This window comes from Rhinolophus ferrumequinum, chromosome 23, assembly GCF_004115265.2.
Source record: "Rhinolophus ferrumequinum isolate MPI-CBG mRhiFer1 chromosome 23, mRhiFer1_v1.p, whole genome shotgun sequence".
Taxonomy (NCBI): domain Eukaryota; kingdom Metazoa; phylum Chordata; class Mammalia; order Chiroptera; family Rhinolophidae; genus Rhinolophus; species Rhinolophus ferrumequinum.
Window position 1 is genome coordinate 18,792,163 of NC_046306.1, and position 26,076 is coordinate 18,818,238.

The 26,076-nt window shown below is 36.6% G+C and overlaps 1 protein-coding gene across 5 annotated transcripts in view; it reads left to right on the forward strand.

Annotated features, from left to right (window-relative positions):
- Nucleotides 1–413: 413 nt before the first annotated feature.
- RBL1 (RB transcriptional corepressor like 1) overlaps nucleotides 414–26,076 on the forward strand; it is a 52,604-nt gene continuing 26,941 nt past the window's right edge. The window contains exons 1-13 of one of the 5 annotated variants that reach the window (XM_033095293.1): nucleotides 414–700; nucleotides 4,123–4,256; nucleotides 10,983–11,183; nucleotides 11,561–11,625; nucleotides 11,729–11,857; nucleotides 11,969–12,129; nucleotides 14,045–14,094; nucleotides 14,698–14,884; nucleotides 15,700–15,866; nucleotides 19,893–20,005; nucleotides 20,188–20,291; nucleotides 23,566–23,703; nucleotides 25,232–25,396. In XM_033095293.1, coding sequence (XP_032951184.1) covers nucleotides 545–700; nucleotides 4,123–4,256; nucleotides 10,983–11,183; nucleotides 11,561–11,625; nucleotides 11,729–11,857; nucleotides 11,969–12,129; nucleotides 14,045–14,094; nucleotides 14,698–14,884; nucleotides 15,700–15,866; nucleotides 19,893–20,005; nucleotides 20,188–20,291; nucleotides 23,566–23,703; nucleotides 25,232–25,396 — 1,770 coding nt within the window. In that variant the 5' untranslated portion in view covers nucleotides 414–544. Of the gene's footprint in view, nucleotides 701–4,122; nucleotides 4,257–6,791; nucleotides 6,861–10,982; nucleotides 11,184–11,560; nucleotides 11,626–11,728; nucleotides 11,858–11,968; nucleotides 12,130–14,044; nucleotides 14,095–14,697; nucleotides 15,024–15,699; nucleotides 15,867–19,892; nucleotides 20,006–20,187; nucleotides 20,292–23,565; nucleotides 23,704–25,231; nucleotides 25,397–26,076 lie in introns of those variants that run through there. The other 4 variants (XM_033095292.1, XM_033095297.1, XM_033095294.1 and 1 more) reach the window with 4 other exon arrangements.

The following is a 26,076-nucleotide window of genomic DNA, read 5'->3' on the forward strand; positions in this document are numbered from 1 at the left end:
GGTTCCCTACTCCATCTCTAACACAAGGGGTAAGTCTCAGACTGTTTGGCGCCGCAGAGCAGTAACAAACCAGGCCCATGCGTTGGCGGGACAGAGGAGCCTTCTTCCTAAGATGAACAAGGCCACCTAGTAATAGCCCCAGCCCTATCCCACACCCAAGAGCCGCGGAGACAAGAGTGGCGCCGCGGGCTTCGAGGTAGCATATGGACTACAACTCCCAACAGACTCTGCGCGCGGACTGCTGATCCCTCCGCTCCCAATTTGTCCTGCCAGCTGTGCCCACAGCTGCCTGCCGAGGGCCAAGACCAGGTTTTTTTCAGCACCCGAGGTCCGTCTTCTAATCACATTTCCTGAGAGGGACCGCTGGGAGCCCTGGAGGAGAGACGGACTTTTTCGGCTAGAACGCGGATGCAGACTATCGTAGAGACGTCGCTCTAAAACGGCCGATTTTCGCGCGCTTTGGCGCGGGTAGTTGTGGGTAGGGCGCCCAAGAGGGAGAAAGGAGCCGGGGGCTGTGATCGCGCCGCCCGCCGGGCCTGAGGGGATGTTCCAGAACAATCCCCACGCGGAGGGGGCGACGGTGGTCGCCGCGGCCGGGGAGGCGCTGCAGGCCCTGTGCCAGGAGCTGAACCTGGACGAGGGAAGCGCGGCCGAAGCCCTGGACGACTTCACCGCCATCCGGGGCAACTACAGCCTAGAGGTGAGCGGCGGCAGGTGGGACGGCGGGGCTCGACCCTCGCCAGGCCCCACCTCCGCCCCGCCCCTACCCTACCCTACCCTATGGGGCGGTGGGAGTTTCCCCACCGAGAAGGGTCGCCGCCCAGCCGGGCGCTGCAGAGTGCGAAGCTGGAAGGGCGAGTGCAGATCATGCTATCCTTTTTTTTTTTTTTTTGTGAGGCGGGAAACTGAAGTCCGGAAAAGGAGGGGTTTGCCCAAGGTCACACGCCACTCAGGGGGTCCCATAGACTCCACACCAGACTTCCCCCCGTCCTGCCAAGCGCCACAAACGTCACGTTACTGCGTTTAAATCTATTACAAAACCAAATACTATAATGAGAAAAGCTAAAATGAATTGTGTGCCAAGACATCACTGCCCAGCGCTTTAAGTATGTCATCTCACTTAGTTCTGGCTACAACCTCTTGAACCCGTTCTGTGATCCCCATTCTCTCAATGAGAAGCTGAGCTCCAAAGAGGTTAAGTTACTTGCCCAAGGTCACGTGGTTAGTGGTGGAGCCAGACTAAGGAGTCCGAGCCATTTAACCTCTCCACCCTTACGCCTCCCTAGGGCGGAAGTGTGGGTTACTCACTTTGAAACCAATGTGCATTCATACAGTGCTACCTCTCAGCTCCAGGTTCCTCCTCTCTCAGATGGGGATACTTAGATTATCCTGATGCTTTCGCACAATATCAGGCCATGACATAAAATAAATGTAGACAATCATTATTAGATTTTTCCTAGTCATTCTTGGGTTTAGTCCTCACGATAGCCCTGTGAACATGGCAAAGGAGTGTTACACCTGTTTTCCAGGTAATAATATTAAGGCAAGCATAAGCCCAGTGTACAGATAGAATTGTGATTGAGTGTATTTCAGCAATGAATCCAGTGGCCTTATATTCAAAGGCTTTCATGATCCTAGGGGGCCGGACTCAAAAGGTAGAGTGCTCCACTGACTCACCACCCAGTGAAATAATTAATTGATGGATTTAAAGGCAGAGTTGGAAATTTGGAGTTGAGTGTACGTGTCTATATATAAGGGAAAAGTACCCAAGACTCTTGGATGTCTCCATAGTAGCTCTAGATATACTGGGTAAAAGACAGTGATCTGCATCCATGGGGAACGTGACTGGAAAGCTGGGGAAAGAATAAGAAAGTAAGGAAGGTTATGAATTATTGTCTCAATGAAAACAACTGATTTTTAAAAGCCCGAGAAAGCATCTCTGACATCCCAGGTCCTCACTTAGTCTCTTAGTGAATAAGCTTTTACTGAGTGCCAACTGTAGTCAGGCCATTAAACTAGGCACCTCTTTCAGATTCTTGAATATGCCAAGCTCGTTCCCACTTGTGTGCTTTCTCCGTGCCATTCCCTGTACTGGGAAACTTCCCTCACTCACAACTCCAGGGAAGATTGAACAGCTAGATCTCCAGTTAGGCAGAGTTGATCAGGACCTCTTAAATTTTCGATTTAGAAAGCCCATATGTGTGAATTAAGATTTCATGAGTGTTGATTCTATCCACAGTGTTTTATTTTCTCTTTTTTCATTTTTGTTTGTTTTATGGTGAAGACTCTTGCAGTAGGCATCTTCATATATCTGCTGCTTCGTAAGAACCCTTCCCTGCAGCCCCTACGCCTCTCTAGTCCACCTGACCATCTCCTGCATACATTTTCCCTTGCTCTTCCCCTGCTCTCCTTACATTTTGGTGATTTACCACTTACCAATTTTAAGTCTCCCTCTGTGAATCCTCCCCTGACCTCTAGTCAAAATTATACTCACTACACTGTATTTTCCCACAACACGTTATTTTCATTTCTTACAGCATCTATCTGACCAATAATAGATAATAATATCTGTTCTTCTTGGCTCTAGACTTGGAGTTCCCTGAGGTCAGAAACTGTTTGTATTTCTAAGATCTAGCATCAAGGAATTAGAATAAATAATATAGGGAAAAAGTAATTCCAGTACTTAAATATTCTTTATCTTAATGTTGTTTTCATCTAGTAGCGTGTATCCAAAGGCTCTATAATTCTTGGATACTGGTTCCAAATAATTCATTACTCAAGGATTCTAAAAATATACAGCCTTAAGACTACCTGCCTCATTTAATGCCTTGAGCAAATAAGACTTCTCACTACTTTAATGTAGGAACACTGGGTTTTAGTTTAACTTTATTGGCGGCCACCCATTTCTGTCCACCCCTTTCGGATTATTGCAAGAAATCTATCAATCTTTTTATCCTTCTAGAGTCTAGTCTTAAAGAGGATCTGTGGAACAGTAATAGGAGCAGTTATTTGTTACTCTGAGATTTGTGTCTAACTCTTAAATTTCACGTATAGTTCAGCAGTGAAGTCATGAAGTGATTCTAGCTTGGAGATATCTCCAGTCTATGTCAGAGGATTAAGTGTTCAATTCCCAAATGTCACCTTTTTTTGTAGCATTGTAAATTGAGATATCTGCTAAGATAGACATCTATACTTACTATAACATTTTAAAGATTGGGGTAAATAATTTCCCCAATTTTTACCTCATAAAAATGAGTGTCTTTTATGTTGTGCAAGATAGGATTAATATTTTATGTGTGATTCCCTTGTCATCATTCCATTCTGTTCTTACCTTTCTCTGCCAAACTGGTTAAAAAAGAAACATAAAACTAAAATGGTAGAAAGGGGGGCAGCCAGATGGCTCAGTTGGTTAGAGCATGAGTTCTGAACAACAGGGTTGTGGGTTCGATTCCCCCATGGGCCAGTGAGCTGCAGCCTCCACAACTAGATTGAAGACAACGAGCTGCAGCTGAGCTTCCAGAGGGGCGGCCGAATGGCTCAGTTGGTTAGAACGGGAGCTCCCAACAACAAGGTTGCTGGTTCAATTCCCACATGGGATGATGGGCTGCACCTCCTGCAACTAAAGATTGAAAACGGCGACTGGACTTGGAGCTGAGCTGCGCCCTCCACAGCTAGACTGAAGGACACCGACTTGGAGCTGATGGACCCTGGAGAAACACACTGTTCCCCAACATTCCCCAATTAAAATAAATAAATAAAAGTAAAATGGTAGAAAGGAACTTCAGCATCATCAAGGCCATGACTGGTGTTTTAAAATCGAGAAAGCTAATGCTGAGAAATTTTAAGAGAACTCTTTCAATAATACTAGATTTGGGGTATAGGTGAGCAATCTGTCTGAATTAATTCTGATTTAGCATGTTACACAGGACTGAGAGTAAGAAGTTTTATACCCATTACTGCAACCAACTAAGCTTTATGACTTTTGGCAAATATCTTTACCTCTCTGGCCTTTTACATACAGAATGAAAATTAGATCTGATAATTCTGAGATCTCTTCTGGTTCTAGAATTCAAGCATTTTAACATAATATATTCATTTTGCTGTTTGTCTTTTGCCTGCCAGGGAGAAGTTATACACTGGTTGGCATGTTCATTATATGTCGCATGCCGTAAAAGCATTATTCCCACAGTTGGAAAGGGTATCATGGAAGGAAATTGTGTTTCACTTACCAGAATACTGCGTTCAGCTAAATTAAGGTAAAGCATTTTTATTTTTCAAATGTTATTTTATAAATCCTAAATTTAATTTTAGAATTTAATTTATCTTTATTTTAAATCATTTAACTTCATTCCATTCTAAGTTTGTTACCATATAGATATTCTTTCCCAATTCTCCACTGCCTTTCTTAAATTCTGACTTCAACCTGAGGCCTCTGTACTAAATCTTTTTTGTCTATAATTTTTCATTAATTTTTTAAAATTTGAAAATAATTTCAAGCTTTCAGAAAGTTGAAAAATAAGAAAAACACAGAGAGCACCATATACCCTTATTCACCTATTATTTTACCCCATTTACTTTCTCATTTCATCTTTCTCTCTTAAATATTTTTCATCAACCACTTCAAAATAAGAAGTGTACATTATAGTCCTTTACCCCTAAATACTTCAGTGTGTGTTTCCTTTAGTAACTACAGTACAGTTGTCAACTCCAACAAAGTTAACGTTGATAGAATAATTTAGTCTATCATCTTTATTCTAGTTTTATTAGTTGATCGAGTCATAAGTGGTTTTGTGTCCTCAGTGTATCATCTCTGGAGGCACATGATATCCAAGTGCCTGTTATCAGTGATGTTTTGATCATCTGCTCAAGGTGTTGTCCAGTTTTTCTACTGTACCCTTAGTATTTTTTCCCTAGCAACTACCAGGCCATCAGTAGGTCCTGGCTATGGCTTCTACTTGCTCTTGTATCAACCATATGGAGCTAGTTGCCTGGATACACAAAAGAAAAGGAGTGATCCATATTTAGATAGTTGCTAATGTTCTCTGTTGCTGGGTTTTTTTACCTGTGACAAAACTATTTGAGATTGCTGTCTATTTGCTATCCTGGGTATCCAGGATAGAAGATAAATACACTTTAAAGCCCTATCCAGGGAGGGCAATTATGTTTCAGCTCATGGTAAGTTAAAAAAAAAAATTATCGGAATAATTTCAGTTGCTATTAGTGGAAAAATATAAAGTCAAGACAGTTTTTAAAACTGATATCAATTTTTGTCATTGATGATAAAAATTAAAAAGTATAATTAAGATTGATGGAGTTCAAGTATTGGTGTTTTTTTTTTTTAACTTTTTTTTATTTTAAGTGTGTTTTTCCAGGACCCAATAGCTCCAAGTCAAGCAGTTGCTTTAATCTAGTTGTGGAGGGTGCAACTCACAGTGGCCCATGCAGGGATCGAACCGGCAACCTTGTTAAGAGCACCGCGCTCAAACCAACTGAGCTAATAGGCCACCCCTCAAGTAATTTTTTAAATTGAGCAAAACCGTATCCATTATAGTATAAAATAATCTGATCTATTTCTATCAATGTTTCTCATCAGTGACCATATAAAAAATTTTAAATCCTTGTAATACTTGTTTGTTAGAACAAAAAATAACTTAAAATTTAGATCAGTACAAGCTCATGATAGAAATTTCAAATAATGAAAAGAGTTTTGGAGATGATGGTGATGGTGGCACTATGTGAATGTACTTAATGCCACTGAACTGTATACTTAAAAATGGTTAAAATGGTACATTTTTTGTTCTATAGGATACTTTACCACAATGAAAGAAAAAGTTTAGGGGTGGCCTGTTAGCTCAGTTGGTTAAAGCATGGTGCTAATAACACCAAGGTTGCTGGTTTGATCCCGCATGTGCCACTGTGAGTTGCGCCTTCCTTAAAAAAAAACGGGGGTTAAAAAATTTCAAATAATACAGAAGGGCTGAAAGTAGAAAGATGTATCTTCCTTTTCTTACTTCCCAGAATTAACTACTGTTAATAATTTACTGTTAATAAATTGTTAAATAGAAAAAAAATGTTTTTCAGTTGTTTTTTTGTTTGTTTGTTTTTTTTAATGAGATCATATTGTATGTATTGTTCTGCAGTTGCTTTTCTTACTTTATATTCTAGAAATATGTATCACCATATGTGGCTCTACCTCATTAATTTTTTTTTAATGACTAGAATATTTTAAGATATAAGGATTTTCATATATTTAACCAGTTCCGTATTGATGGACATTTAGTTTGTATCCAGTCCTTTATGATGCAGATAAGTGAATAGCATTGTAATATGTATTTTAGATAAAGTCCTAAAAGTGAGGTAGTGATGGAGCAAAAGATACATTTTTAAATGTAGATTGATATAAAAAAAATTTTAAGTGTCGCATTCTTAGTTGCTAAAAGAACAGTAGACCAGCAACATTATGTTCATTCAGACCAAAAAAAAAAAAAAAAAAGGAAATGATGTTATTTGCATTGATTTGTAATAATTTGGGCTGTTTTCAAAATTTCAACTTTAAATGTAATTTTAAATGATTATGTAGATCTTTGTAGACATGGGAAAATACCTGTCAAATACTGTCAATCATACTGCAAAATACTATATAAGTATAGATTATAGATACACATGTAAAATTGGTAGATTTTTATTAAGTGCTTATCTGTGTGACAGGTACTTTTTTTGTGCTAAGGATTTTCATGTCTTTATTCATTTAATCCTCATGGGATTATTCATTTGTTAATCCCATGAAACAGATCTTATTTTGTAGATAAGTAAACCGAGTCACCAACAAATTGAATTACTTCCAAGAAGCTATATACCTAGTAAGTGGCAGAGCCTCCCAAGTCCATGCTATATTAAACATGTATCTACACACAAATGTATATGAGTATGTCTCTGTTTTGAACTTTATTTATATTCAGTTTCAGATTGCAAAAAAACTCAACCAAAGCAACATCCAATTTAAAAAAAGTTTCATGTAAAAAATTTTTTTGCTATTAAGTGTGGTATTAAAAAGTAGTATCTGTTGTGCAATTTGAACTTTTAATTCATTTTAATAAAGTCATCTGCATCTCTTTTTTTAAGTATTGAGAGGTAATTTTTCCACATTTTTTTCCATAAGTTTTTCAGCAACTTGTGATTTAAATCAAGATGACTTTAATTTATTATTTTCATATTGTAATAGAACCCAAATGAAAATTTAGTTCATGAAAAATTATTTTTCATGCATTTTAATTGGAACATTGATGATATTAAATTTTCTTTTATAAAGAAAAAGTAAGTTTCTTTTGTTTTTTAAGATTTTTTTTTTTTTATTGAGGAAGGGGAACAGGATTTTATTGGGAAACAGTGTGTACTTCCAGGACTTTTTTTTTTTTCCCAAGTCAAGTTGTTGTCCTTTCAATCTTAGTTGTGGAGGGCACAGCTCAGCTCCAGTTCCAGTTGCCGTTGCATCCCTTGTGGGAGTCAAACCGGCAACCTTGTAGTTGAGAGGGCAGGCTCCAACCAACTGAGCCATTTGGGAGCTCAGCGGCAGCTCAGCTCAAGGTGCCATGTTCAATCTTAGTTGCAACAGGCGGAGCCCACCATCCCTTACGGGACTCGAGGAGTTGAACCGGCAACCTTGTGGTTGAGAGTCCACTGGCCCATGTGGGAATCGAACCTGCAGCCTTCGGAGTTAGGAGCACGGAGCTCCAACTGCCTGAACCACCAGTCAGGCCCCGTAATTTTCTTTTTTATCTTTTGAGTGCTGTTGAAATTCAGTAGTGTGCTGCTACTGGGACATATGCCCCATATTTATGATCTCTGCTCTATATATTTGTTTTTATTGTATATGTGTAGTAAAATATGCATAACATACAATTTACTATTTTAACCACTTTTAAGTGTACAGTTTAATGGCAATAAATACATTCACATTGTTGTGTAACTATCACTACCATCCATCTCCAGAACTTTTTCATCTTCCCAAACTGAAGCTCCATAATAAACAATAATTTACTTCCTTCCCTTCCTGCTAACCCTGGGTAACCTCCATTCTACTTTCTGTCTCTAAGAATTTGACGATTCTAAGTAACTCATATAAATGGATTTATACAGTATTTGTCCTTTGTAACTGGCTTATTTCACAGCATATGAATACTTAGCATAATGTCTAAGGAAATGGCTGATTCAAAAGCTAGGGCAGGGGCAGCCAGATGGTTCAGTTGGTTAGAGTGCGAGCTCTGAACAACAGGGATGCCTGTTCAATTCCCACATGGGCCAGTGAGCTGCGCCCTCCACAACTAGATTGAAGACAATGAGCTGCCGCTGAGCTTCTGGAGGGGCGGCCGGATGGCTCAGTTGGTTAGAGCACGAGCTCTCAACAACAAGGTTGACTGTTCAATTCCCGCATGGGTTGCCTCCTTCAACTAAAGATTAAAAATGGCAACTGAACTTGGAGCTGAGCTGTGCCCTCCACAACTAGGTTGAAGGACAACAACTTGGAGCTGATGGGCCCTGGAGAAATCCTCTGTTCCCCAATATTCCCCCAAAATTTTTTTTTAAAAAAAGGGCAGACTTTTTAAAAAAATTAAACTTATTGGGGTAACATTGGTTAATAACATGAATTTCAGGTGTACAACTTTATAATATGACATCTGTATACTCCACTGTGTGCTCACCATCTGAAGCCTGGTCTTTTTCCATCACCATATATTTGACCTCCTTTACCCTCTTCATCTACCTCCCTTCCCCTCTGGTAACCACCATTCTGTTTTCTGTATCTATGAGTTTGGTTTTCTGTTTGTTTGTTGTTTTTTGTTTTATATGAGTGAAATCATACAGTTCTTGTCCTTTTCTGTCTGACTTATTTCACTTAGCATAATAACTCTCAAACTTATTTTTTCTAATAGAGAACCTGGAACAGCTAATTAGGCCAGAAAGTAAGGAAGTGTTCAAAAAATGTTGGGTACACGCCAAGGGACATAGGAGCTAACTTGGAAAGGTTCCCATTAGTAGTCAAGTCTGGGATAATTTGAGCATCAAAATGAATAGGGACAGTAATGGATTATAGTTCACTGAATAAAATTTATATTGATGATAAATAAGGGAGAAAGGAAAGCTCTTCCTTATATTAGAATGCCAACTAATAAATGTAGAAGAAATTATAGGAGAAAGAAATCACCATTTCACAACCTCATAGTAATAATTGATGGAGGCAAAAAATCAGTGGATGCTAAAACTAATGGATAGAAGTTTGATAAGGAGCAGAATATTGACATAATTCCAAAGTTTCTCCCTATAAGTCACTTATTCACAAAGGAAAAAATAGTAACTTTGATGTGGAAAACTGGACAGATACAACCTAAATCAAGTGCAGAGTTATCATAATGGGACAAATGGACGTGATCCACTGAGAAGGATATGATATCACCTGTGTAGTACTCTGTCAAAAATACATAGCCTAAATCTAATAATGAGGGAAGCATGAAACAAACCCAAATTAGGGACATACTACAAAGTAAGACCAATGCAGTGATAAGTTTTAGCTATAAGTTTTTTGTTTTCAAATATTTGGATGTTCTTCGTTCCAAAGTTAGAACAGACTTTTGGGGGATAGCAATAAGTGCAGTGGATTTATATGGGAAGTATTACTCAAGGCTCTTGTTTATAAAAAACAGATACCAATTACCAACTTTGGCTAATTTAAGAACAAAATGAATTTACTAAAAGGATATTGGATAACCGACAAAATCCTTAGGATGACTTGAGAAATTAGACTTGGAAAATGGCTAGGAACAAAAGGAGGCTGGCTACATAGCCAAAAGTATATCACAGAATACCTCTAACAGGGACACAGCTTGCATGGCCAACAGTACCATCCTTGGACATTGCCACAGTATTTTTCCCTAAGAGCTGAATATTGCTATTTATCCTGCTGTAAGAATTTACCACTTCCTCACTTTTTAGCACTACCAGCTCCAGATTCAAAATCCCAAACAGATGTGTTTAATCAAGGACTTCAAGTTTTATGCCTTCACCCTAACTTCCAGTGAAGCTTGTAGAAGGCAAGATACAAAAGTGGGGAATTCTTCAGGCAAGGAAAGGATTTCATATGCTGAGCATCCTCCAAAACAAAGTCCTGTATAAAGGACTGTTATTTGTCAGCCAAAATAAATATTTAGTAGTCTAGCAATTTTTTTCTTTGTCTGCTATTGTTAAGAATCCTTTAAAGAGACTCTTAGAGTCTCAGATTTCAATCAGCATGGCTGGAGTTTGAATACCTATGGACAATTAGCTGATGATTTTTTAAAAATTTTTTAAATTTTACAAGTATTTTTATAAAAATTACTAGTATTTTATATATAGTGCTAGACATTAAATGAGCTTTAACATTACAAATTTTCAGTCTAAGATCATGCTAACTAACATGGGGACTTAAAAAGTGTACCCAGAATTGATAATCTATTAAGTGATTTTCTGGGTATGTACTATCTTAGCTTATATTTGATGGTGGAACCACACATTAGAACACAAATACTTGAATGCTATTCTAAATCTATAACTGGTGCTTTGTGGTCAACTTTTAGAATCCACAACTTGGGAGATTCTGTCTTCAAACTAATTTTGTGAATGCATCAATCTGTTGACTAACATTTACTTAATGTATAGGTAGATTATTGTCTAGGTGCTGTGGGGAATAAAAGAGATAGGTACTGTCACTCCCTGCGTAGTGGAAGACATTTTATATAATGACCACTAATTCGAAAGCTAAGTTCCCATGGTGATTCTGGGAACCAAAGTCATTTCATAGCACTTGAGAGTGAGTTTTTTGAGATACTTGCTTTTTTTTTGTTTTTTAATAAATTCAGGCTTTTAAATTAAAAGTCTTAGGCATAAATGTTTCCTTTTCTATCCATTATATGGACTCATTTTAAAATTGCTTTTTTTTCCTATTTGTTTAGTTTAATACAGTTTTTTAGTAAAATGAAGAAGTGGATGGACATGTCAAACTTGCCACAAGAATTTCGTGAACGTATAGAAAGGCTAGAAAGAAATTTTGAGGTGTCTACTGTAATTTTCAAAAAATTTGAGCCAATTTTTTTAGATATATTTCAAAATCCATATGAAGAGCCACCAAAGTTACCACGAAGCAGGAAGCAGAGGTGAGACATTTAATCCTTATATAATTGACATAAAAATTATAATATAAACTTACTAAGGGAATTTTCATTTTTGAAAGTTGGCTTTTTACCGGAGGTATCCATCTGCAAAAATCTTAAATTTCTATTAAAATCCATTTATAATTACCCATATCTGGAAATTCAGGATAATACTTGCACTTATTTTTGTATGTTCTGATTATTTTATACAGATTGAAAAGGCTTATTTAAGTATATTTAAATGAACCATAAGTGAATGGAATGTTGTATGTAATTTGACTTTACAGTTTATTTGTATTTGCTATTTCAATTTAAGTGACAAATGTGGAGTGATATTTAGCAAGTTAGTCATATAAAAATTACATTTTTTTCTTTTTTAGGAGGAGTCCTTGCAGTGTTAAGGATCTCTTTAATTTCTGTTGGACACTCTTTGTTTATACTAAGGGTAAGGTGATACTTTCAGTGGTTTTACATTTCTACTCTGGGAACTTAGTGCTACTTGTTATAAGAGGTTTCTTGTTTTTGTGTCTTTTTTTTCCCTTATAAAGGTAATTTTCGTATGATTGGAGATGATTTAGTAAACTCTTACCATTTACTTCTGTGCTGCTTGGATCTGATTTTTGCCAATGCCGTTATATGCCCAAATAGGCGAGACTTGCTAAATCCATCATTTAAAGGTAGGACCTTACTTATTTTTGAAAACTGTTGATCAATTTTTAGAAAAATGTTTTTTTAAGTTGACCATAGTCTTTTTCCACCCTGTTGCTCTTCATACCCTGTCAAACTAGGTTTACCATCTGATTTCCATACGGCTACCTTCAGGGCTCCTGACGAGCCTCCCTGCGTCATTGCTGTACTGTGTGAACTGCATGATGGACTTCTCGTAGAAGCAAAAGGAATAAAGGAACACTACTTTAAGCCATATATTTCAAAACTCTTTGACAGGAAGGTACTGTACTTATAATTAAATGACTGAGAGTTTTAGGGGTCAGCAACAGCAACGTCAAAGGAAAAAAACAATGTTTTAAGCAAATTCCCAACATTATAGGACTCAGGGTCCAGGTTTCAGTCTCTGCCGTGATGCAGAATTGGCCTGTAGTCTTACGTGGTGGGAGAAACTGAGCTGTTGAAGAATATGACCAATTGTATGTACTGTCTAGTAAATACAGTGTCAGGGGTAACTGTTAGGAGGTTCTGATAGAGAAGCATGAAAAGCAGGAGGTCAGAATAAGCTAATTTACTGCCACAATTTGAACAGTTACTGGCTGTTGACTAAAAGTAGGATGATGTATAACAACTGCAGCTTTAACTCCATGTAGATAGAGCAGAAAATCCCTTGGTTTTGTGGCCACTTGTAGGTTACCTGCACGCATTTCTGGTTCTCTCAAGAATTACTAGGCTATTGTATTTATGAAGTGGCTTGTTCCTTTGAGTCTCAATCTCTTATTTCCCCAATATTGAGCCACTTAATTCAGCTAGGCCTTGAGTTTTCTCTTTGTTAACAAAAGAAGGTTTGGATTAGATCATCACTGTGGTCTCTCTCTTAGCCAATATTATGAGATTTTCCTTTAAACATAAAGTCTTCCCTAACTGGGTTCTTTGTCTCTTACACAAATTTTTGTATTAGTCTATCGTTCCTAAAAACTAAATATATATATATATATATATATATATATATATATATATATATGTATATTTGTATATGTATTATGTAGGTGTATTATGTATGTGTGTGTATATATATACACACAGATATATACATATGTATATATATACATACATATATACATATGTATATACACACACACACATACACTTTTGTCTCTGTCTGTGTATATGTATCATGGCTCCTTATCTGTATGTTAATCATCTCTAGTAAACTTTTAAAGGAACTCAAAGATTATGTCTGTTGTGCTCTGCAGAAGCAGCACACTAGTGGCCTCTGGGTACGCTGACCATACACCTTGGTTTATCTAGATTGTCGGATTCTTGGCTGTTGTCTTAGCACACTGATTACTGCAGCTCCTTTCACTCCAGAAGTACTCTGGTTTGGACAATGGTCCTCCTGCGCATGGGCCACAGGTGTTTTATTTGGCCTGTGTAGGGTGTTCTTTATTTCATTTTTGTTTTGTTCAATTTCTAATTGACACGTAAAGACCCTTTATATGAAAACTTTTCAAAAATCGGAAGCTATGGCAATACTGGATTGGAATTTCTACATGACTTTGCATGGGTAATTGTTGTCAAGCTAAGTGATGGTCACCTCTTTTAGGATAGGAAGTGTGCTTTCTGCTCTCTTCATTTATGTATGTTGAACCCTGACCCCTGAAAGCATTTGAGTTTGCAGCCCCTGATGTGTAGTAATCTAAGTAGTGTGGGTAAACAACTGTCTTAATAACAGTGTAGTTTTCCTCTCTCACCAGTGACTTATATTCCCTTTGAATCTTTTGCTTGCCCAACACATAATCATTCAATGTATGTTTTCCTTCTCCATAGACCTATGTTTAAAATTGCACAGTTTTCATCAGAATCACTTGGGGAATTTGTTAAAAACGCTGCCTCAGCTCAGGCCTTGAGGTCCATCAGTTTGCATTTTTAATAAGTTCCCCTAAGTGATTCTTATATTACTAAAATTTGGAAATCACTACAATAGACTAACTGTAAAGTATTTTTAAAACTTGACTTTAAGTGTTTTTAATATTTTATTTGCATGCTAATGTGATCTGAAAGAAATATTTAGTAATTCATTTTTATGTGTGTCTGATTTATAACAACTATCAATGTGAAAATTTAGATGTCAGGTTTTTATGTGTATGTTAATATGCTTAATTATATGATACCACAAAATGACGTTTTCTTCCCAGATTTTAAAAGGAGAATGCCTCCTGGACCTTTCCAGTTTCACTGATAATAGGTAAGTTATCTAGCACTAATGGTATCTGGTATCTGGTATATTATAGGCTATCAATAATGATTTGTTGTAATTTATTAAGTGAAACATTGTATCAAGGTCACTCCTCCAAAATCAGGTTCCTACTGCTTTAGTGGCATTGAATGGGTATTGTCACTAAGACTTGTTGTCTTTAAGTACATTTATTTTAAGAAACCATTGTCATTTAAGACATCTAGTCTCCAAAGAAAGTCATAAACAAGACTCAATGACTTTTGTTTTTGAGTTTATATTATATTCTTTTATTAATCAAATGTTGACAAATTCAGAATGTGCCTATAGTTGAAAGCCACTATTGTTTCCTCAATGATCTTAATTAGGTTCAACTAGTTTTCAGATTAAGTACATATGCTCTTTTGCTCACCTTTCAAAGTAATTTACTGTTGTATATGTGAATGTGAAGAATGTCCAACCTCTGATATTGTCAGATGAGCAGACTTAATAAAAACTAGGGAGTTAGCAGCTTTTCCAGGCTGTGAAGTCTAAATCTATCTTCAAGTCAAGATACATTCATTGTGTTTTATTACTTGGTTTTATTCTAGCAGCTTAAAGTAATTCTCTTTTCAGCAAAGCAGTCAACAAGGAGTATGAAGAATATGTTTTAACTGTTGGTGATTTCGATGAGAGGATCTTTTTGGGAGCAGATGCAGAAGAGGAAATCGGAACTCCTCGAAAGTTCCCTGGTGACACACCATTAGGGAAACTGACAGCACAGGCTAATGTGGAGTGTAACCTTCAACAACACTTTGAAAAAGTAATATAACCTAGCCTGGCCTCAGTCTTGAATGATCTTTTTTCTCTCTGTGTGTGATTCTACTAACAGCAGAAGCATCTTTCAAGTTAAATCTTGAGTTTCTTCTACTAATTCATATTTCCCATGAAAGCCTTAAAAGGTAATTTTTAAAACTATGGCGTTTAGTATTTTTACCTCATTTCTTGCTATTTTTTGTACTTTGGATATTATTCCGGAGCACAGCACCTGGGATTTTCAGTATACTATGTGTCTTTTGACAAAGGAAGGATATATGCTTTCTTACCATTCTTTCTTTGCATCACTTTAGCCACTATTCTGTTTCTTTAAAATTTAGTTTGCTTTTTAATCCATGACAAACTGTGTACTCTTCCCAGTTTCAGCTATGTAACTCTGGACTTGATTATTAATAGCCAAAGCTTAATCTGTATTTATGTGTAAAATGGGTTGGAGGATGAAGTTTAATGGAGAAGTCACTGGTCTAGAAAATGGAAAACATACGTTTTAGTCCAAGCTTTGCCATTTGCTTTGTCAGCTTAAACAAGTTTTTTAAATTCTCTGTGCCTGTTCCCTCACATGTAAGATGAAAATGTGTATGTTCTATTTCAAATGAACGTTAGGAAGAGAAAATGAGAGTATACATATTAAGTACTTTGAAAAAGTTACTCAAATGTAAGGATGTTATTAGCATAATATTGCTAAAAATTTGGTGGGTAACCAGAAGAGGGGGGAAAAGCAACCTATTAAATATGTGCTGAATTAAACATATAATGAGGGGGAAGATAACTTTAATCTTACAGATTTTTCTCTTTTGACAGAAAACGTCATTTGCACCTTCTACCCCACTGACAGGACGGCGATATTTACGAGAAAAAGAAGCAGTCATTACTCCTGTTGCTTCAGCCACCCAAAGTGTGAGCCGATTACAGAGTATTGTAGCTGGACTGAAAAATGCACCAAGTGAACAACTTACAAGTATTTTTGAGTAAGTACAATACTATTATTTTTCCAAATGTCCTTTTTAAATTAGATTCTGTATTTTATTCTGTTTTCGGTATACTCAGAATTCTTAAGATAGTGGATATACAGCTGGTAAGTTTTACCATTTCAATCATAAAGTATGTTTACCTAAAACTATATAGAAGTACCTATTAAAAGTTATATGTAAGTATTATTTCATATTATTATAGACTTTCAAGTTTAAATATATCTTAAAGGTTATTTAGCTCTGACATTCCACTTTTGTAACTACCCCTAGTTTATACATTATTGTTTTCATTTTCACATTGACTTTAAATGGGTTCAATCCAAACATCCATCAAATGAGGGACTAATAACATATTGGTGGTGCAGCCATAAAATGGAATTTTATGCAATTATTTAAGAAAAAGAATCAGGTTTCCTAGTAAAGATGATAGAATGAAGCCAGATCAGAGCACCTTCTTTCCTAATACTTTAATGAAATAAGGGAATAGTAAAAACCAGCAAACTATTTACCAGCAGCAACCAAATGAGGAGAGGGATATGATTTCATGCTATAAATTTCCAAAGTGGTGGTCAACAAAGGAAATGGATGATTCTGCTATGCCCGTCGCCAAGTAGCATTACTGAGGAAAGAGGGTATGTTGCTAGGATCTTGAAAATACTCATTACTACCCCAGATGTGGAAAGAAACAAATGTTATAGGCAGATGGGTAAAAAGTCACAGAAACCTCTCCAAGTGAAAGTGTATATACCACCATCAAGATTGAGGCAGAAATATGAAAAACTCCCAGGGCCTGCTATTTTCCAAAATACCATGCTAACTTGGAGACAGATCCTCATAGAACTAGAAGATATCCCTCTCTAGGTATAGTAAACCCTGGAATGGGGACATTTAACTAAATCTCAGAACAGAAAGCAAAGCCTTGGTCCTCCAACAGAACCTGAACATAGCACCAGCTGAGCTCTACCCCTACTCCCCAAACCTTCAGTCTCCTTAAAAATGGAAAGAATAATCCCCAGCCTCAAACACAGCAGGAAAGATAAGCAGATTGCAGGTAAGGTAGGAAGACTATTATGAAGATCTTCCCTCATAGCATTTGAATACATAGATCTAGAATAAACCACCCATTTAAATGAACAAGGTGAAAAAAAGTGGCAAGGCAATGATACAAACATTTTATAGCAACAAGAGAAGGAAGAAAACAATGCAAAAGACAAAGAACCTAAAAATAAATAAATGGGAAGACATTTCATGTTCATAGATTGGAAGGTTTGATATTGTTAAAATGTCCATATTACCCAAAGCACTCTACAGATTCAGTGCAATCAATATCAAAATCCCAAAGGCATTTTTTACAAAAATAGGAAAAAAAAATCATAAAATTCATTTATACTTTCAAAGGACCTTCAATAGCCAAAACAATCTTGAGAAAGAACAAAGCTGGAGGCCTCACACTTCTTGATTTCAGAACATTACAAAGCTACAGTAATCAAAACCGTTTGGTATTGACATAAAGACAGACATGTATACCAATGCAACAGACTAGAGAGCCCCAAAATATATTTTCACGTATGTGGTCAAATGATCTTTGACAAGGGTGCCAAGACTATAGTATGGGAAAAGGATAGTCTCTTCCACAAACGGTGTTGGGAAAACTGTATCCACATGCAAAAGAATGAATATGGACTCTTACCTTACACTATATACAAAAGTTAACTCAAATGGATTAAAAAACTAAACATGAGACCTAAAAGTATACAACTAGAAGAAAACATAGGAGAAAAGGTTCTTGACATTGGAATGGGCAATGATGTGTTGGATATGACACCAAAAGTACAGGTAACAAAAGCAAAGATAGACAGATGGACTGCATCAAATTTAAATACTTCTGTATAGCTAGGGAAATAATCAACAGGGTGAAACACTACCTAGTGGAATAGGAGAAAATAGCTGTGAACCACGTATTGGATAAGGGATTAATGGCCAGAGTATATAAAGAACTACAATTCAAAACAAAACCCCCCAAAAGTCACCAGATTAAAAAAATGGGCAAACGACTTGGATAGACATTTCTCCAGAGAAGATAACACAAATGGCCAAGAAGCATATGAAAAAAATTCTTAACATCACTAATCACCAGGGAAATACAAATTAAAAGCACAGTGAAATATCCCCTCATATCCATTAGAATGGTCACTATCTAAAACACAGAAAATAACAAGTGTTGGAGAATATTTGGAGAAATTGGAAGTCTGCAGTACTTTTGGTGGGATTCTAAAATGGTGTAGCTGATATGGAAAACAATATAAAGGTTCCTCAAATAGTTAAAAATAGAATTTTTAGGACCTAATAATCCCACGTCTGGGTATATATTCAAATAAATTGAAAATAGGATCGCAAAGATATTTGCATACCCAAATTTATTATAGCAATATTCACGATAGCCAAGATATCGAAGCAACCTAAATGTCCCACCAGTGGATGAGTGGATAAAGAAAATGTAGTATATACATACAGTGGAATGTTCAGTCTTGAAAAAAGGAAATCCCATCATGCTCCAACGTGGATGAACCTTGAAGACATTATACTACATGAAATAAGCCAATCACAAAACTGCAAATACCACATGATTCCACTTATATACAATATTTAAAGTAATCGGACTGATAGACACAAAGTAGAATGGTGGTTGCCAGGGGTTGAGGGATAGGGAAATGGGGAATTGTCTAGTGGGTATACGAGTAGAGTTTCAGTCATGCCAGATGAAAAAGTTCTAGAGATCGATTTTACAACAATGTGCATATAATTAACAATATTGTAACGTACTCTTAAAAATTAAGAGGGTAAATTCGTTATTTGTTTTTTTGGGTTTTTTTAATTAAAGTTTATTGGGGTGACAATTGTTAATAAAGTTACATAGATTTCAGGTTACAATTCTGTAATATATCATCTGTATATCACAGTGTGTGTTCACCACCCAGAGTCAGTTCTTTTTCCATCACCATATATTTGCGTTAACTTGTTTTTTACAACATAAAAATAACAAAGAATCTAGTTGGAAGAAGAGCAAAGATAGACAAAACTCAAGAGGCAGAGTTTTGCATTAGAAGAACTTGGTAAGAACAAAGTATTTTTGCCACATGTGCTACCTACTTCTCTGCATATGATACTGGTCCGTTTGAACATGGGATTGGGAGTCCCGAACCCTGTGCTAGTTATTTGGCTTTGGGCAAGTCACATTCTTTCTCACAATCTTGGATTTGTTAGTCATTTCTGAATTAAGACCTATATTCTGTATTTGAATGATAGAAAGGGGACAATAATATAAAGGTAATAGGGTTAATTGCTTCTTGACAAGTATCTTCCCTTTTAGTGCTATATTTGTCTATTTGTTATTGTTTTGGCTTAGATAAGAACTATATGCAGTTTATTATTCAGCATAGTGGTGTGTGTGTGTGTGTGTGTGTGTGTGTGAGAGCGAGAGAGAGAGAGAGAGAGAGAGAGAGAGAGAGAGAACTCTGCCACATTATCTTGCTATTTTTTTTTAAATCAGGTTTATGGAAGTATAATTTATATGCAGTAGTTCTTTTTTCACTGTGTAGTTGTATGAGATTTGACAAATATATACAGTTAATGTAACCACCACAATCAAGACATAAAACAGTTCCATTATCCCCCCAAATTGATGCCCCTTTGTAGTCAGCCCCTCCATCATCCCCAGCCTCTGGCAACTACTGATAACGTTTTCTGTCCCTATAGTTTTGCCTTTTCTAGAATGTCATATAAATACAAGCATAATACAGAGGACATCAACTTTTCTAATGTTGAAATTCCAAAACAATATGCCAAATGATTTTATTTAGAGGCTGTAGACATGTTTGAAATATACTATGTTTATCTGTCTAGATTTACAAGTGAAAATAGAACTTTGGTCACTAAAAACCAAACTAATTCTTGAAAGAAGAAATATTGGTAGTCTGGGGTGGTTTTTTTTCAGGGTAATTGGGTTTCTGTTGTATTTTATAGATCTTGTATGCGTAATCCTATGGAAAATATTATGAAATTAGTGAAAGGAATAGGAGAGACTTTCTGCCAACACTATACTCAATCAACAGATGAACAGCCAGGATCTCATATAGGTAAGAACACAAAGCTAACTTGATACAGCATTGAAAGTAGACATTGTCCCCGTAAAAGTAGAAATTCAAGTTTTTTTCTTTGCCTACTATTCTTAATTTATCAGATTTAAGTTTATGTGTTTTGTTCTTCAGTCCTTAACAGCTGCATTCATTAGCATGTTTTCCCTTTTTTTCCCCTGTAGACTTTGCTGTAAACAGACTAAAGCTTGCAGAAATTTTGTATTATAAAATATTAGAGACTGTAATGGTTCAGGAAACACGAAGACTTCATGGAATGGACATGTCAGTAAGTAAATCGACTCTCTCAGCCACTGGCAAGGTCCACAAATCCTAAGCCTGGAAGCAGCGTGTTGAGAGGCTCTGTGATGCGTTGTGGGGGTCAGTGGTTAATGGCAAGCTTAGCCAAGATGACATATTACTTGGCCCTAGGTGTCTTTGGCACATTCACAGCTAGCCACCTCTAGGCAGAAATGTGAAATATATAAATTTCTTCTTCGGTACACCATCCGTATCCTTTTCATTCAGGTCCTTTTTTTCGTCCTTCATTCCCAACTAGCTAATAATGAACCTCCCTCCCCTAACTATTAAGCCAACTAATAATTAAGATACTTGCCCATACCTCCGAAGGATTTTAGAGGAATAAAATCTTGTGGTTTTTTAAAAAAAAATTGCTTATTTCTTTGAACATTTGATCAAATCTGACCACTCTCTCCAATAGCTATGTAAAGGAATTTTTCTAAAAACTCATTACCTATCATATGATGTTTCAGTTTCTTCCCCTCCTTCTTTTCACTCTTACAGTCTTCTGACCTTCAGCTCCGATAGGAACAGGTTGACATCTAGGGGTGCTACACAACTATCATAACGAAATTTCTCTTCGTTTTCATCCTGGAAATTTTCATCTCTCTTCTGTGTTGGTACCCCTTTTTCCTAGAGAACGTATCTTTCACTTTCATGATTTATGCTAATATTTGTTAAAGCATATGCTCATCTAGCTTCCTGCGGAAGCAGTAACTTTTTAACTACTTTGCAATAATTATAGATTCACAGACAGTTTTAAAAGGAGCACAGAGAGGTCCTATATACCCAGTTGTCCCAAGTAGTTACATTTTACATAATACATTTTACATAATATCAACCAAGAATTGACATTGAAACAATGTATGTGTCTCCCTCTTTACCATTGTATCACATGTGTAAATTATACATATAACCACCACCAAATCAAGATACAGAGTTCAGTATCTTTCTTAGTATCTTCTTTTATCACTGATGATCTTAATTTATAATCAAGTACCTTATTGTGGGTCTTTACATTCGTGTGTGGGACATTCCTATAGAGTTGCTCTTTTAGTCCTGAATTTATGTCCTGCAGTTTTGGGTCATTTTACTGCATTATTTCTTAGATAATATGTTGTCCATTGATTTATCTCTCTGGAGCTTTTATTTTCAGATGAGAGGCCTTCTGACTTAATCCTTTTATTTTTTTCTCTTATTTTGCATTTCTTTGTCTTTTTGTTCTAATTTTAAGGATATTTATTTAACTTTTTATCGTCCTTTCCTAATGAATTTTTTATTTTATCTATATTTTCATTTCTAAGATCTCTTTCTTTCTGAGGTTATTAATTTAGATTTCTTTGGAGTTTTCTTCTGTTGCCTGCATTGTCTGTTTCCTCAGAGTTTCTTTTTTGTTTTGATCTTTGTCTTTCAATTGGAGACTTTCCTCAAATGTGGGTTATTCTTGGATATTCACTATATTTGAATGAGGCACTAACAATGAGACATTAACAAAACCCTTATGTTGATAAAATAGTTTGGTTCAAAGCTCTGTGTACAAGAGTGGGAATAAAAGTCTAACAGCCTCGGGGCGGCCAGGTGGCTCAGGGGGTTAGAGCTCCATGCTCCTAACTCCGAAGGCTGCCGGTTCGATTCCCACATGGGCCAGTGGGCTCTCAGCCACAAGGTTGCCAGTTCAATTCCTCGAGTCCCGCAAGGGATGTTGGGCAGCGCCCCCTGCAACTAAGATTGAACACAGCACCTTGAGCTGAGCTGCAGCTGAGCTCCCGGATGGCTCAGTTGGTTGCAGCACTGTCCTCTCAACCACAAGGTTGACGGTTTGACTCCCACAAGGGATGGTGGGCTGCACCCTCTGCAACTAGCAGTGGCAACTGGACCTGGAGCTGAGCTGCGCCCTCCACAACTAAGATTGAAAGGACAACAACTTGACTTGGAAAAAAGACCTGGAAGTACACACTGTTCCCCAATAAAGTCCTGTTCCCCTTCCCCAATAAAATCTAAAAAAAAAAAAAAGTCTAACAGCCTCAGGTGATCGTGTAGTAAGTAGTATTAGGGACCCTCAACTGTTGGTGTCTTTAAAGGCTTTTTGGGAATATTTTTGTTTTTTCTACAGAAGTATCTGCTAATCTGTTGCCTCACTGTTGGTGTTGAGAAACAGAACAAGGAAGGGAAACTTGGTCTCGCAATTCAGTCTGCAGACTTTCACCTAAAACCTCAGTCTGTTCTCTTCCTGGTGTTCTCAAGTTCCAAGTCTCTCTAGTTCAGTATGGTAGAGAATAATTCTCCAGATCCCTGTTGGGATAGACTAAAGGCCTGTCATCTGACTCTTTAGAGTGGGGTTGGGTGGGTGTAGTTCTGACTACTACAAACTTTCAAATCATCCAGGTTGGCCCCTTGCCCAACTCCTACTTTCTATTCTGCCTGTGCCTTCGGTTGCTTGGTTTCTTCTGAGGGTGCGTAGAGCAAACTCATCCGTTTTAAATGTCTATCTTCAGGCCCTTGTGTTTGATTTCCCTACTTTCTACTGAGTAATTTGTCATCCTTCCATCTACTTCCAGTTTTCGTATGTTATAGTTTGCAGTTACAGATGATTTCTAGTTTTTTTCCAAATAGTTTCTAAAGTTTATTCTTTTTGTTGATTTGGACTGATATTTGAAAGAAGGATAGCAACAAACAGCATGTTTAAAACTTAAACCTGATGTTAAATCTTAAACTCAGTGATGAAACAGGACTTTATCTTCTTAGTAAAATATTTCTTTCTCTACACCTTTTTTTAAAGTCTTAGCTGTGACATTATAATACCTTTAACTTTAGTGTTTTGATTTAATAAAGCCGTATATTGACAAGACACCTGTCAAAACTGTCATTTTTCAAAAAGGAACCAGGGGTGGCCGATGGCTCAGTTGGTTAGAGCGTGGTGCTAATCATACCAAGGTTGCCAGTTCGATCCCTACATGGGTCACTGTGAGCTGCACCCCCCCCTTAAAAAAAAAAAAAAAAAAGGAGCCATCCTAATGCTTTGTCTTGAGGGGAATACTGACTTGTTATTTGTTCAATTTTCAAAGCAGATTGTGGTATATAATCCACTGAGCAGGATTATATAAGAAAACTCCTTACCAGTTTGTGAACTCAAATTTTTCTCTCTAATAATTTAGTATAATATAATGTACACAATTTTATCTTGTTCTATAGTCTTCTTTATAGAATGGCAGAGACTGAACATGCTAGAAATATTGAACTGTGTGGTCTTTCTCTTCTCCAAGGTTCTTTTAGAGCAGGATATATTTCATCGTTCCTTGATGGCCTGTTGTTTGGAAATTGTGCTCTTTGCCTATAGCTCACCTCGGACTTTTCCCTGGATTATTGAAGTTCTCAATTTGCGACCATTTTATTTTTATAAGGTGAGATGAAAGCAAAGTTCTGTTACAGTGTATCTCACATAAGCATCCTATTTATCTTAGTGGTAAAGGAACAAGCTGTAGCGACATTTGGAAAATATTTCCAGAAATATTGTGAAAACATATTCCTTTTGGGTGAAATCAAGGACAAAATCGAAAGGATGAGGGTACATGTAAATTAAACCAATCTCACAGTTTCAGTTCTTTTTCCATTACTGACTTGCAAATGTGATGAAAAACTAGTTAACTTTGAATTTCCCACATTTATGAACGAAAATCATAATCCTGTTAAATAGATGGCATGATCAAGAACAATGAGAAAGCAAAGGTCTGAAAGGAAACCTTTCAGACCTCAGGAAAAAGAAAAGGTCTGAAATTGATTGGGTTATCCCCTAGATAATGAAGCTATAATAACAGATCATGCTCCTTCCCCAAATTTGAGTTCAGTATGGATGAATCTTATTTAATTACCCTGTTTTTCTGCTGGAACTATTTTTTTTAACCTTTTTTCATAGGTCACAACATAGAGGTCACAGCTTCAATAACATTTAATGTTACCCAGCATCCGAATTTAAGACTGATGCTACTATTACACTTATTGGCATGACTTAGTTAATATTTTGTCATCTGTGCTACTTTCAAACTATCGATGATAGAAAATTAGTTTGAAGAGTTAAATTTTTATACATAATATATGTCTAAAGTTTTAGGAAGTGCAGATCATTGAAAAGTTTATCCCTTTGAATTGTTGACTGAGTGGGATTTAAATCTTTTTTTTATTTCTTAGGGAAAGTTGTTTCTGTGTACTTACTTTAATGTTGGTGTGTGTTCAGCTTTTCTATTAGGAAATGTATGTAATTTTATTCAAGGGAAAAGTTGTTTTTGCCTTCACCTAATAGCAGTTTATTTTTATTTATAACATCCTTTTCTCTTTTAAGAAGTTAAATCCCTTTGTTTTTAATGACATAAATAATATATACGCCTTGAAGAAAAACAGAAAATACACATAAATGTAAATATTAAAACCACACATTATAATCCTGATTACAAATAATAATAATCACTATTAATACTCGTGTATATACTTAGACTTTGTGTTAGATATTTACCCTTATTAAAATGGAATTATAGTATATATTTAAAGTTCCTTTTAAATACGTTATTCATTCTGTTCTTTTAAGCTACTGGAAAAATAGTCTGAAAAAGGGCAGTAAATTCAAAATAGCAGTGGACTGGGAACCCAATACCTACCTGACTTCTACCACTATTGGGCTGTTCATCAGTTTTCACTATCATTGCTTCAGTTTTCCAGGTATAAAAGAAAATTTGAAAAACAAATGTATGTGAGAGTATTTTGAAGATCTTAAAAACCCCTTTATAATTTAAAATATATTAATAAGCCATGGAATTGTGGTTCAAAGATATCCTTGGTGCTGTGTCGTTAATAAGACCAGAGCTAGTCATACATGCAAGCCCAGTCTAGAACTGACTGACTGAGACTACCTTACCTTCTCAATTTTCTTGTCTCTAGGTTATTGAAGTGGTGATCCGCTCAGAGGAGGGACTTTCCAGGGACATGGTGAAACACCTGAACAGCATCGAAGAACAGATTTTGGAGAGTTTAGCATGGAGCCATGATTCTGCACTGTGGGAGGCCCTCCAGGCTTCTGCAAACAGAGTTCCTACTTGTGAAGAAGTGAGTTAGGGCAAGGCTGATAATCCCATCATTTTATAAAATAACAGCTTTGTTGAGATGTAATTCATACACCATACAATTCACCCATTTAAAGTGTACAAGTCAGTGAATTTTAATATATTCATAGGTACGTGCAGTCATCACCACTGTCAATTTTGGAACATATTTATCACCTCAACAAGAAACCATACCCACCATCTTCTCCCTAGCCCTAAGCAATCAGTAGTCTACTTTCTTTTTTTTTCCCCTCCCAGTAATCTACTTTCTGTCTCTATTGATTTGCCTATTCTAGACATTTCATGTAAATGGAATCATACAATATATGATATTCCTTTGTGATGGGCTTCTTTCACTCAGGATAATGTTTTCAGGGTTTGTCCATGTTGTGTTCATTCCTTTTTGTGGCTTAATCATTCCAGTGCATGGATATACCATTTTATTTATCCATTTATCAATTGGTAGGCATTTGGATTATTTCCACCTTTTGACTGTTATGAATAATGGTGCTGTGAACAGTCATGTATGAGTTTTTGTGTGGATATATCTTTTCATTTTTCTTGGGTATACATACGTGTGTGTGTGTGTGTGTGTGTGTGTTTAGGAGTGGAATTTCTGGGTCATATAGTAACTGTCTAGCTTTGAGGGAGCTGTCAAACTGTTTTCCAAAGTGGCTACGTCAT